Source organism: Mytilus trossulus, chromosome 8, assembly GCF_036588685.1.
Source record: "Mytilus trossulus isolate FHL-02 chromosome 8, PNRI_Mtr1.1.1.hap1, whole genome shotgun sequence".
In the NCBI taxonomy this organism is placed as follows: Eukaryota; Metazoa; Mollusca; class Bivalvia; order Mytilida; family Mytilidae; genus Mytilus; species Mytilus trossulus.
In genome coordinates this window covers 66989418-67000800 of record NC_086380.1, presented here as the reverse complement: position 1 = coordinate 67000800, position 11383 = coordinate 66989418, and the positions used below count along the sequence as shown (strand labels likewise).

General features: G+C 35.6%; 2 protein-coding genes across 2 annotated transcripts; one reads left to right on the top strand and one right to left on the bottom strand.

Moving 5' to 3' along the window:
- The first annotated feature begins 590 nt into the window (after window positions 1-590).
- LOC134727890 (neural cell adhesion molecule 2-like) lies at window positions 591-9147 on the top strand. Its single transcript, XM_063592287.1, has 2 exons — window positions 591-801; window positions 8822-9147. Exons 1-2 carry the CDS (start codon window positions 591-593, stop codon window positions 9145-9147), a joined length of 537 nt encoding a protein of 178 aa, XP_063448357.1.
- Window positions 9148-9533: 386 nt separating this feature from the next.
- Window positions 9534-11052, bottom strand: LOC134727889 (putative deoxyribonuclease TATDN2). Its single transcript, XM_063592285.1, has one exon. The coding sequence runs from the start codon at window positions 11050-11052 to the stop codon at window positions 9814-9816; it is 1239 nt and encodes a 412-aa protein (XP_063448355.1). The 3' UTR covers window positions 9534-9813.
- Between the last annotated feature and the right edge of the window lie 331 nt (window positions 11053-11383).

The window sequence follows — 11383 nt, the reverse complement described above, 5'->3', positions numbered from 1 at the left end:
AGTCGAAAACAAATTTGTGCTTTCAATTTTAGCATAGTGGCAACTGAGGGTGAAAAAAACATTGTTTTTTTTTCTCAGGGTCATTAACAAATTATATTTTTCTCCAAAAACTGGAAACAAACTTTTTTCCAAAAAAATCCATAGTCCACTCCCCCACCATAACCCCTTAGCATCCCTAAAACCACCCCACCCCCACCCCCGAATCCCTAGAATCAAACTTAAAGATCTCATATAGCTAATCGTCTTATCAAATTAAAATCCTCATTCCTCATGAAACACTAATGATTGTTCAGTAAGTACCCACATTACTAACAATAAACACACCTTCCGCCCAATAAAAGGTTATGGACTATAGTAAATTCAAATACTTCTACAGTGCAAGCAGAAATTGAGCATGGCAAGGAATAGCCATTTAAAGATTCCCAAACCAATGACAGAAAATCTTTATAGAACCCTATACTTAATTTATTTTTCTATCATTTGTTTTAGTTTGTATATATCAATGTGAAGCCATTAAAAAGTATTTCAAAGAAGGCTCGACAGCGGTTATCCATTGTCCGTACAAGTCATCTAGTTTTCCTCTTCTATGGATGAAAGGTGAACAGTTGAAACTTCTAAGCAGTAACAATCTGATAGTGTCCAATGATCATCAGCATAAACTTAAAACGATCGGTAACCACAGAGATGGTGAATACAACCTTGTGATTCAAAACTTTTCTGCAAATGATCAAGATCTCTACAGGTGTCAAGGAATCGTAAAAGAGACAGCTTTTGCAGCAGATATAATGACAGTCTTAGCAAGTATGTCATATTGTATTCATTAACTTTAGCAACTAGTAATACGGGTTTTTTTCTAACTTCAAAGGTTTAAATATCAATAGCAAGCATACTGTCTAGTGTTATTTTCAATAAGGCAATAAGGTAAAAATATAATAAAATTTAAGTGAATGAGAATTGCTTTCATTTAAAGATAGTACAAATTCAGGAGATGTGGTAATATTGTTAGTAACAAAAATTTCCATCAAATATAAAATGACGTCGATGTCATAAAATATAGGTATTCGCACAACCATTAACACTACGAATACCCTTTACTACAAAACAAATTATTAGTATCGAAGACCCTGATACCAAAATTCACACGAAAAAAAACCATGTACATAACAACAACAACTAAAATAACTAAAACAAATATGATAAAGAGTAAACACCGACAACCAAAATTAAAGGCTTCTAAATTGCGACATTGAATGTCAAACACAATGTTGCCGGGTTAAACATATAAGTAGCCACTTAACCCTCATTCTTATCGATGATATGTGCGTAACGGCATACCATCTGAATATTCAATCAATTAAAATCTTTTGAAGCCTTAAATCATCAGTCGATACAAAGCACAACTAAAGACTATATACATAAAGAAACAATCCGAATGAACACAGTTACAGAAAGCTAGTCAAAGTAACAAATAACTCATAAAAAGTATCTATCCAAAACAAATGTCCAGATATTGTGATATGGACGGATATCCCATATCTATTGTTTTTCTAACATATTCATTGTGCCAATCCAATTCTGTTGTTATGTCACACTCTGCTATTTTGTAAATTTTACATATTTTTATGGGGAAAAATATGCCTGTTTTTCCGTATCAGAGTTTCTTCTGTATGTTTTGCATATTACTAACAGTACAATACTCATCCGATGTGTAAAATGAAAGCGCTTCAAATATTTTTGTCATGAAAACATGCTGCAACAATAACAGTCGATTTGAATCTGGAATGAGTGCTTATTATTTTTTCAAGTGCAAAAAGTATTAAAAATTACAAAGATACCATGTGTGCAGACAACTATACCATTCGAAATAAACAAAAATGAATAATTTCTTAAATTTAAGTAAGTTCGTGGCCTCGATGTTCATGAGCGAATTGAATTCTATAATCGTCTATAGTGAGAAAAATTGTCAGTTTTGACAATTTTCCAACAAATGATGTTTCAATGCTTTAAATGTCATATAAGAAATTTATCAATAAAAAGGGAGGTTACTTATATAGGTGTAAACAAGTCACTAACTGCTCAAAGCGTTTTTAAGTTTCACCAGAATTTTTTTTTTATGAATAAAGCTAAAATACTCCATCATTTATAATCATAATTTTTAAGGATCGAGAGGGACCAAATATCAATAGGTAAAAACAATTCGACAAAGTTTCATAAAAACTCCTCATGTCATATTAAGTGATTGTCAAAAAACTGAAAAATCCCCCAAATCTAATTAATAAAATCCGATAACTCGGAATCTTTAAATCTACCAAAAATATGGATAAAACCGAAATGGAGAAAACGTCAAAAGATATAAATAATTCTCCATTTGTTCACCGAAATTTCCTGTAAATTGGTAAAATAGTGTTTGAGTTCTTGTCCGAAGTGTTAACTAATGGGCGTATAACAACGAAGCAAACCATAAGACAAGCAACAGAATGGAAAACTTACAACTACGAACACGAATCCCAATAACATCTTGGGATGATCTCAGGTGCTCCACATAGGGCACCTGTCGAGTTGCTCTTACAGTTATATACCCAGTAACTATAGTTCTGTTAGTCATATTTTGGAATAAGATTGACTTTGATTAATAGTACATTGTTTTGTTCGGCGTTTGTTTAATGTGCTTTTGTATCAAATGTTTCTGGAATGAAAACAAAACCAACTAACAATAATATAAAATATAACTATCAAAAATAAAATGTGGTATCGTTGCCATTATATAACTCTTCACAAGTGATCCAATGACACAGAAATTTCGGTCATCGTACTACCTTCGCCAATGAAAGCAGCCAATACTGCTAATCAGTCATGAAAGTCCTTGACATGACAAATGTATAAATAGTCATACGAGCAAATGTACGGCATAATTTACAATGACACAACACTCCACAAGAGACCAAGTGACAAAGAAATTAACAACTAAAGGTCACCGTACGACCTTTACCTATGAGCAGGATCCATACCTTATCTTAGTCAGATATAAAGGGCCCAAAAATGACAAGTATTAAACCATTCAAATGGGAAAACCAACCGTCTTATCTATATCAAAAAGAGAAACGAGAAACCGTTATGAACCACCCATACAAAAGACAACTACTGAACATCAGATTCCTGACTGTAGACAGGTGCAAACAATTGCAGCGGGTTTAAACGTTTTATTTGGTACCAACCTTTATCCTTATCTGAAACAATAGTGTAACATCCCAAAATAGAAAGACACACTATAAAATATCAATTATAATAGACTTACTCAATCAATGACATTTTAAAACAAGTGAACATACACTGAACGAATAAATTTGATATATGATGCAATTTAAATACAAAATAGTAATACATATAATACGTTCATTAAAATCCAAAACGTCACAATAGACACGAGCATAGCGAGCTAGTTGTAATATATAAAGACTGTAAGATGATGCCAATGGAACTTCACTATCCAAAAAAACGAATGTTTACAATAGAGAACGAAGAGACGTTCCTTTTGTCGTACATTTTAGTTTGAGTTTCCTGTATAAAACTGGAATATTTAAATCTGGGAAGGGACATTTAATTTTGTTTATATTTGATTCACTTAAGTAAGTTCATTTGATTCAATTTCGTCAGTATATTTAGAAAACTTTTTTTAATATTTAATGAAAAATATCAACAGTTAACGGTTATTGTTGTTTTTATCAATATAAATCCATTTATTAGGGTCTTGAGTTTGGTTTGTTAAAAACTGTGATTCGTTCCCATACAAGACTAAGTCAGCTTTTTAAGGGGCACAATTGGTGCCAATATGAATACATGCAACTTGTCGATAAACTTTGCTGCAGAAACGTATATTGATATTATCAAAGAGAGAGTTAACAGCTTCAATTATACAATTTCACTAAGTATATTTAGCATATTTTCCTTTCTTATTAGAGAAAAAGGCTTTAAATTAGTTGCAGTTTATATATATATATACATGCAGATTTACCAAACGACCATTCATATATGATTTATTAAATAGGATTTTGTTTTGTTTGATAAGGTTTTGTGAAATTGTATTGTTAAAAGTTGAAAGTCATATCTGTAAACAGAATTACCAAACGGACCATAAAAAGCACATAGTTTATCTAAAACATACAAAGAATATTTTACACTCCTACAATAGTTAATTTCATTATATTCGATTCTTTTATTTCAGAAGTTAATAATAAGTTCTTTGATAGTAGCATGAGTAATAAATGAACTAGTCAAAAGATTAGTTGTAGAACATCTTACTAGAGGCCGAGATGAAACGATCTATTTCTGGGTTTTCTTTGTCAAGTTTAGGTAACCAATATATAGTATGGACCTTCAAATATTCAGAAGAGGTCTTACGCTGTGATGTGGTTATTTTGATTTTATTTACTACATGTATATGACTCCCTTTGGAGCGTCCGAACTTTAATGTATATGAATTAACATTTCATTTTAATAACGTCTTTTTAGTATGTACAGCATACCACCACCAAATTGTTGGCTGATGTGTCAGCCGGTACAAACACAAACCGCTTTGAAAGTTCTTGAAGGTTGTTTCTTAGTCTAAATTGGCGTATTTTGTACTCTTTTATTTATTTATTTTTATTAATTTCAAAAATTTATAGTCTTTTAAAACATTGCAGTATGATATTTCTAGTTTTTCTTATTATTTTTTTTGAATTTAGAATATTATGATTTGTTTAAAAAAAAACGCATTATCAAAGGAACACAGATTCCGTTAAATATGCATATGTTATAATTAATTGTATTTAGGTATCTAGCGGGTGATAGTATGTTGGCAATCTTTTACATCTTGCTATTTAAATGTATATCAAACTATTCAGTCTCAAATGCTTCTGAATTGATAACAGCAGTCAAACAAAATCAGAACTGCATAGTACTATGTGTATTGTGAGATTTGTTTAGCTATTTGCTTCACTTGAACTTGATAGCATGCCCAATGATCTGTTTCTGCATAGTATTTATTGAACTATATGATTTCATATATAGAACCTAAAGAGTATAAAGGTTTAAATTTGGTACATATCATAAATTATTTGTAAAACCGTGGTCAAAGTAAATGAAACTTTCTTGGAGGATAACGCGTATAAAACACAAGAAGAAATTTCCATCCTGGTATATATGATGTCGAGTTAATTTACATGATAAATTTATAAACTTCCATATTTTGTCATATAACTTGTGCAGAAATTAAATGAAAAAATTTGATTTGTTTAAATCCTGTAATGGACTGATAAATGAATGAACTTTCCGCCATTTTAAGTCTAAAGAATGTTGTTATTGATATGAGTTTTCAATGACAGGAATGGTATGTAATTCTCGATAACTTTAAAACTTCCGGAGAGTTGGCATCCACTCTTCTACTATCAGCTAGTTCATTGACCTGTATCCAATAGGGCCTTTAGGCCCTGACCGAGGTTCGGGCGTACACTTGAAAATGACCTAGCTACGCCACTGGTCGACAAAATCTCTAAAAGTGGTAGGAATCGACATCTCAAAACAAAAACTTTTATAATGTGTCATCAGTTAACAAAAAGTAGGTAATGACATTCTGAATTTTTGTTTTTGTGACTGTAAAATTTTATTTATCCATAAGAGTTTTTGAGTAAATGAATAATAAGTTCATTTATCTCTATGTACTATTTTAGCCTTGACGGCTATATATGTTTAAAAGCCTGGCAATTGCATACATTTTTTATACACATAAGCCTAAGAATCATCATTATAATGGTTGGTTCTAATCGAGTCAGTAGCTTATGAAATAAAGATGATTGCAAAATGTTAAGGTCGACGACATTCAACAGACACGAAGTATTGAGAAAAGCTCAACTGATAATTTTGGCAAGTGCACAAAAACGTGAATGTCGATAACAACAATACAATCAAAATTCATAAGTCGAAATGAAACCGATGGAAAGACATACACCTGACTTAAAGGCAAGGCATAAAACTAAATACTGAACAACTCTACCAAAAATCGAGATTTCTGATGCCTAGGGAAAATATATCATGCGTCAAGTGTTGTTCGTAGTAATTACAAACCCTGTGTATAGTCTCGTTTGGTGGTGTCATAAGTGAAACAAACCCGTGGTCATCTAGATCTGTTATACTTATATTCCATAATGGTCAATCAACCCATGATCGTTGAGATATTCAATAGACAATTTGTAAACTCCTTTTTCAGTCTGATTCAAAATTTTCATTTATAACTGTAATGAAGTTCTAGGACCATGAAGTCACAGTTGATGTTGACTCGACATCATTCAGTCATACAATAGTATTATAATTGATTTTTTTTTCACAAGATTACTTTAATCAATCACTCTATTTTATATATGTAAGTGTCCATTATGGATGTTAGTAGGTGAGGAATTTGTGTCAGATGTTCGGATTTCTTGATTTTGTTTCCTACGCTACAGAGCAAAATATTTTCCCCATAACATACATTTTCCTTTTCACAGAAGACTTCAATAGTTCAAAGAAGGTCATTTACCAAAATTTGAGCATAATCTATATTTCATTCCTTTCGATTTGAGACCCAAACAATACAAATGCAAATATAAGTTAAATTTCTGAGTCAACCTTTTACCGCCCTTTTTTTAAACTCAAAGATCTCGTACAATAGTTCAATAACCTATCAATATTTTTAGCTTATTTTGCTCCTTTCAACTTATAGTATCAATTTTAAATTCTAGATGCTTTAAATTCACCCAAGTACATCCTTATATGATTTGTTCATAAATCAATAGAATTCATAAATTCATGCACTCATATTGTTATTATCTATATTTCAGTACCGCCATCAAATATAAAAATCGCAAATAAAACAAAATTGAATACAATTGAATTATTTGAGGGTCGAAACCATAAACTTACATGTTCGGTTAGCAATGGAATACCAAGTGCTCAAATTGTGTTAAACATTGACGGAAAGGATGTTAAAAACGGAAGTAATGACTTTATTTCATTTCAACTCATGGCTACTATAACACTTCATAGAAAACCCATAACTTGTACTGCCAACCAATCGTTTTTAGAAAAAACGTTAGAAGATGGAGCCGTCTTGTTTGTATTTAGTGAGTAATTAATGTTGTTTTCATTCCTTTGAGGAAACTATTGGTATGAAATAAGTGTAATCCCAAATATATCTTTGAGGGATCTTTAGCACAATTCCAAATTTTCAAAATTTGAATGCTGAAATTGATATATTCGACAAAGTAACACATCAAAAACAACCATTACACAATGAATAATGACATTTCATGATTTGATCAAAACATGTAACATATTCTATCAAGTAGCGTGTCAGATACAGCCAGTATAGAAATGAGCATCATTCATAAGTTATCAGTCTCCATATATCAGATATACTCACAGATTCGGAATATAGGTTAAAAACCAATTACAGCATACTGAGAATATATTACTTTTTGCATTGCAAAAAAAAGTAAGTTTTGACTGGACATAGGACCATATAAGGTTTCATAGATGTATAGATGTATATAAAAAATATTTATATTTTAGGATAACGTAATGTCCGTATCGATAACTTTAAAATTTCTAAGTGTCTATTTCTTATACTAGTAGAAGATTATGCCTTATCAAAAGAAAAATAGCTGACATGATCCTTTGATTGACAACGGAAGTCGTATGAAATGTTTTTCTTGTGATTAAAATGTGACGAAAATTATTTAATCAATTGACATAAAAAAAAATGAGATGTAGTATGATTGCCAATGAGATTACTTTTCACCAAAGTTCAAATCAAGTGAAAGTAAGCACAGTATTGTCGGCATGCATTTATACATGAACTCCTCATATAGTCCTCTCAGCAATTGTGTACATTTATTAATTACCCATAATACATTTCATTAAGTAAATATCGATCGCAAACTGTGTCTTCTACTGAATCTACTGGTTTGTTTTCGAAAATTACCGGATCATGACGTTTATAATACATCAACAAAAAAATCATACAGCACTTGAAAATTAGTAATTACTTGATAAGGCGATGTTAATTTTCTTTTATGATTTCCATTTATCTATCAATATTTATCAGAACAGTTTTTAAATGATTTGATATATTAAATTGGGTATTCTTCAAGAATGCATTTACTCTAATTACTTTTGAGTGCACGTTGTTTTACATTCTTAAATCACTTGTGCTATGTGTGCGGTTGTCGAAATTCTATCCACTAAAGGGGATTCGAAGTTAACGACACTGCAAATGGTAAAAGTATTGCCGAATTAGAGTACGGAAAGACAATGATTCAACAGCAGTACATTTATTCAGATTTTCATAATATAAAAGATTTATTTTACGAAAGAGTCCATGTACACTTGTTGTACAGTAAACTTAGCCACTCAATTATATAAAATATATTCAACTTTTGTTCTCAATTAGAACTTCATTTGAAATTAAGGGGTTGTACACATTTTTTAAATGAATGATTATGTGCAATCATATCTAATGACTAAATACAATTCTTTTATACTAAAAATTGGAAACGTTAGTAAAAGACTTATTTTATTATAAACTTTTCTTTTGCTTAGAAAGGAAACGTATCTTACTACAACAAAATAGTCAATTACAAGCGTTATATGTTAAATATGTTTAACACTATTTATAATGAGTTGTGTTACTTTTATATATAACATCCACTCAAAGGCTGTTTAAGTATTGTTTGATTTGAGATAATAGATTTATTTGTCGTACATTTTAGTGTAATTAAAAATTTCTATTAATTAATATGTATTTTAGTGAGTCCAAATATAAGCATTGCAGTCAAACCTTCAGCCGATATCTTAGAAGGAAATAGAATTAGTCTAGAATGTATTGACAGCAGTAATGTGCCGTCGAAGAACTACTCATGGAAGCGTGATGGATCATTACTTACAGATGCCACAAGCTATGTATTGGAAATAAATAATGTTACTAAAAAGGATTCAGGAATCTATACATGTCGTGTACAAAACATGATTGGCTCCTCAGGTTCTAGCGTTAGATTGAATGTATACCGTAAGAACAATTCCTCTATCAACTCAATAACCGTATACAAATTTGATATATTCCGAAACGATGTTTAATCATTCTGATAATTTCTCATACTTTCCCTCTCTCAAATTAAATTAAGAATAAGAATATTGTAAGCTTTCTCAAAACTTACCCTGGCTATCTTGCAAGTACAGTTAGACGGTTATCTAATTATTCTCTGGGTCGGCTAGAATCAGCGTGCTTTGGCTTCTGCTCTAGGTTTTTCGACTGCCGGCAGATCCGAAACGAGGCTCTCTCGTCTTCCGGATCTGCCTCCAATGTGGAGCACCACCAATGACCCTGAGGTACTACACTCCCCCCAACTTTGTACAAAAGGAGTAACCCCCGGGTAAAAACAAAAGATCATGCTAGGGAAATCAGTAGGGAAAATACCCAAAACAGGATCAGAAACACAGTAAACCCGCCCCCACCCATGCCCTATGGAGACTGAACTACAGTTGGTCACCCCCAATTCCCCTCACCCTCGGGATCCCCATGACACACACCCCAGGATTACGCATATATACATCCTCCCCTTTTGGCCAACGGGCCCTCAAATTCATTACTAAGAGCCAACTGGCTATAACTATGGTTAATTTAGGAGCCAACGGGCTGTAAATTCATTTATTGGAAGCCAACTGGCTATAACTAATTTCTCTAACAATTGTAACTGGCCAACGGGCCTTTCTGTTGCTATGTACATGTTGGGAGTTGCCCACCTACGGGTTAACTCCGTACAGACGGCTGCCATTGAGGTGGGCCACCCGTACAATTTCCCTCGGTGATTCTGCCCTCACTGTCCCCACCACCTTTGCCACCTCATAAAGGTAATGAGGGTGGCCCTGCCGTGCATTTGGTGGGGGGAAGTAAGGAGCATCACTCTCCAAGAGAATTCTGTATGGGGGCACCGACCTCAAGGCCTCCTTCTGCTCAGAGCTAAAGGACCTGACACCCATACCAAACCCAAAATAAGCGTTGCGGTATGAGTCTTGCCACTCCCGCACCTGAGCAATCCCCCCCTGGAAACAGTGAAGATGAATTAACTGCAGCGGATTAGCTACCACACTCTTCAGAACCTCTAAGACCTCGCGATGGGCTCGGGCGTGAACCCTATCCAGTCTGCCACCCCGAATGTGCAAGACCACAGGCTGGTCAAAGCGGCAGGACTGGAGTGCCCATCGCAAGGTCGATATCTGCCGGGCGTGTAGCTTTTCCTCCACAGTATAATCCACCCCCACCTCTCCAAGGGCGGACACACTTGGGTGCGACACCAGTTGGTGGAACCGGTGCTGAACGGCGTCCTCAAACTGCCCAGCACTCTTTGGGTGGATTCCCACTGCTCCAACCCACCCTGGCTCCAGCCTCAAAGGCACACTGGGCCAAGTCTTCGGATCGCAGAAAACTGCAACCCCTCCAGCCAGCTTGACTGGATCCACAGGGACAGGGTCCAACCGCACCCTTAGGAAATCACCCAGAGATGTCCGAGGAGGCAGCCCCATCTTGGTCAGGGACCTATCCAGATGCATATGGCTGTCAAATGCCTCCGGAAGATCCCTGCACAATTGAGACTCCACTCCCCTACTCCCTGAGGGATTCCCCGGGTACTTTGATCCCTGTGCCCCCACAGATGAGGATGAGCCTCTTGACCCTAGACTTGGAAGTGACCTGCTGGGACCAGGAAGTGGAAGAGACATGAGGGAGGGTACAGGCCGGGTGGGGAGGGACATGAGGGAGGGAATGGACCTGGGAGAGGGCCCCGTGGAACTGAACGCCCCAACCTGCCCCATGGGCCTGGGAGTCCCCTGTGTGCAAACCGGAGCCCCCAGCCGGCTAAAAACTCCTGCCTTGGCTGGTGGACTCCCCTGCTCACTAGAGGAGCTCGCCTGGGACGGCTCACTGGAGCTAAGGTTAACCTTCCCCAGAAAGGCCTGACGCTGATGTTCCTGTAGTAAAGCCATCAACTCCACCTATTGGTGACAGTGTAAAGGTTCGCGGAACCTCCCACCGCGCCAATTGGCACACTGCTGCCATGGCTCCCCACTCAGCGGTCAAGTCCTCTGGAGTCAGCCCCACAGTCTCCAGCTGGCTTATCACCCAATGGATGGGGTCCCCAACAGCAGCCCCCCCCCAGGGCCCTGAAGAGTGTGCTCAGCGATGTGAGACGCACCCGGGCTAACCCTGGGTCGGAGACTACCAGGTCACGGAACACCTCGGCCACGTGCTCCGCAAGAATGTGCCCTTCCAGGCCTGGTCCCCGGGTTTCACAGCCAGAAACTGGACAAGACAGTC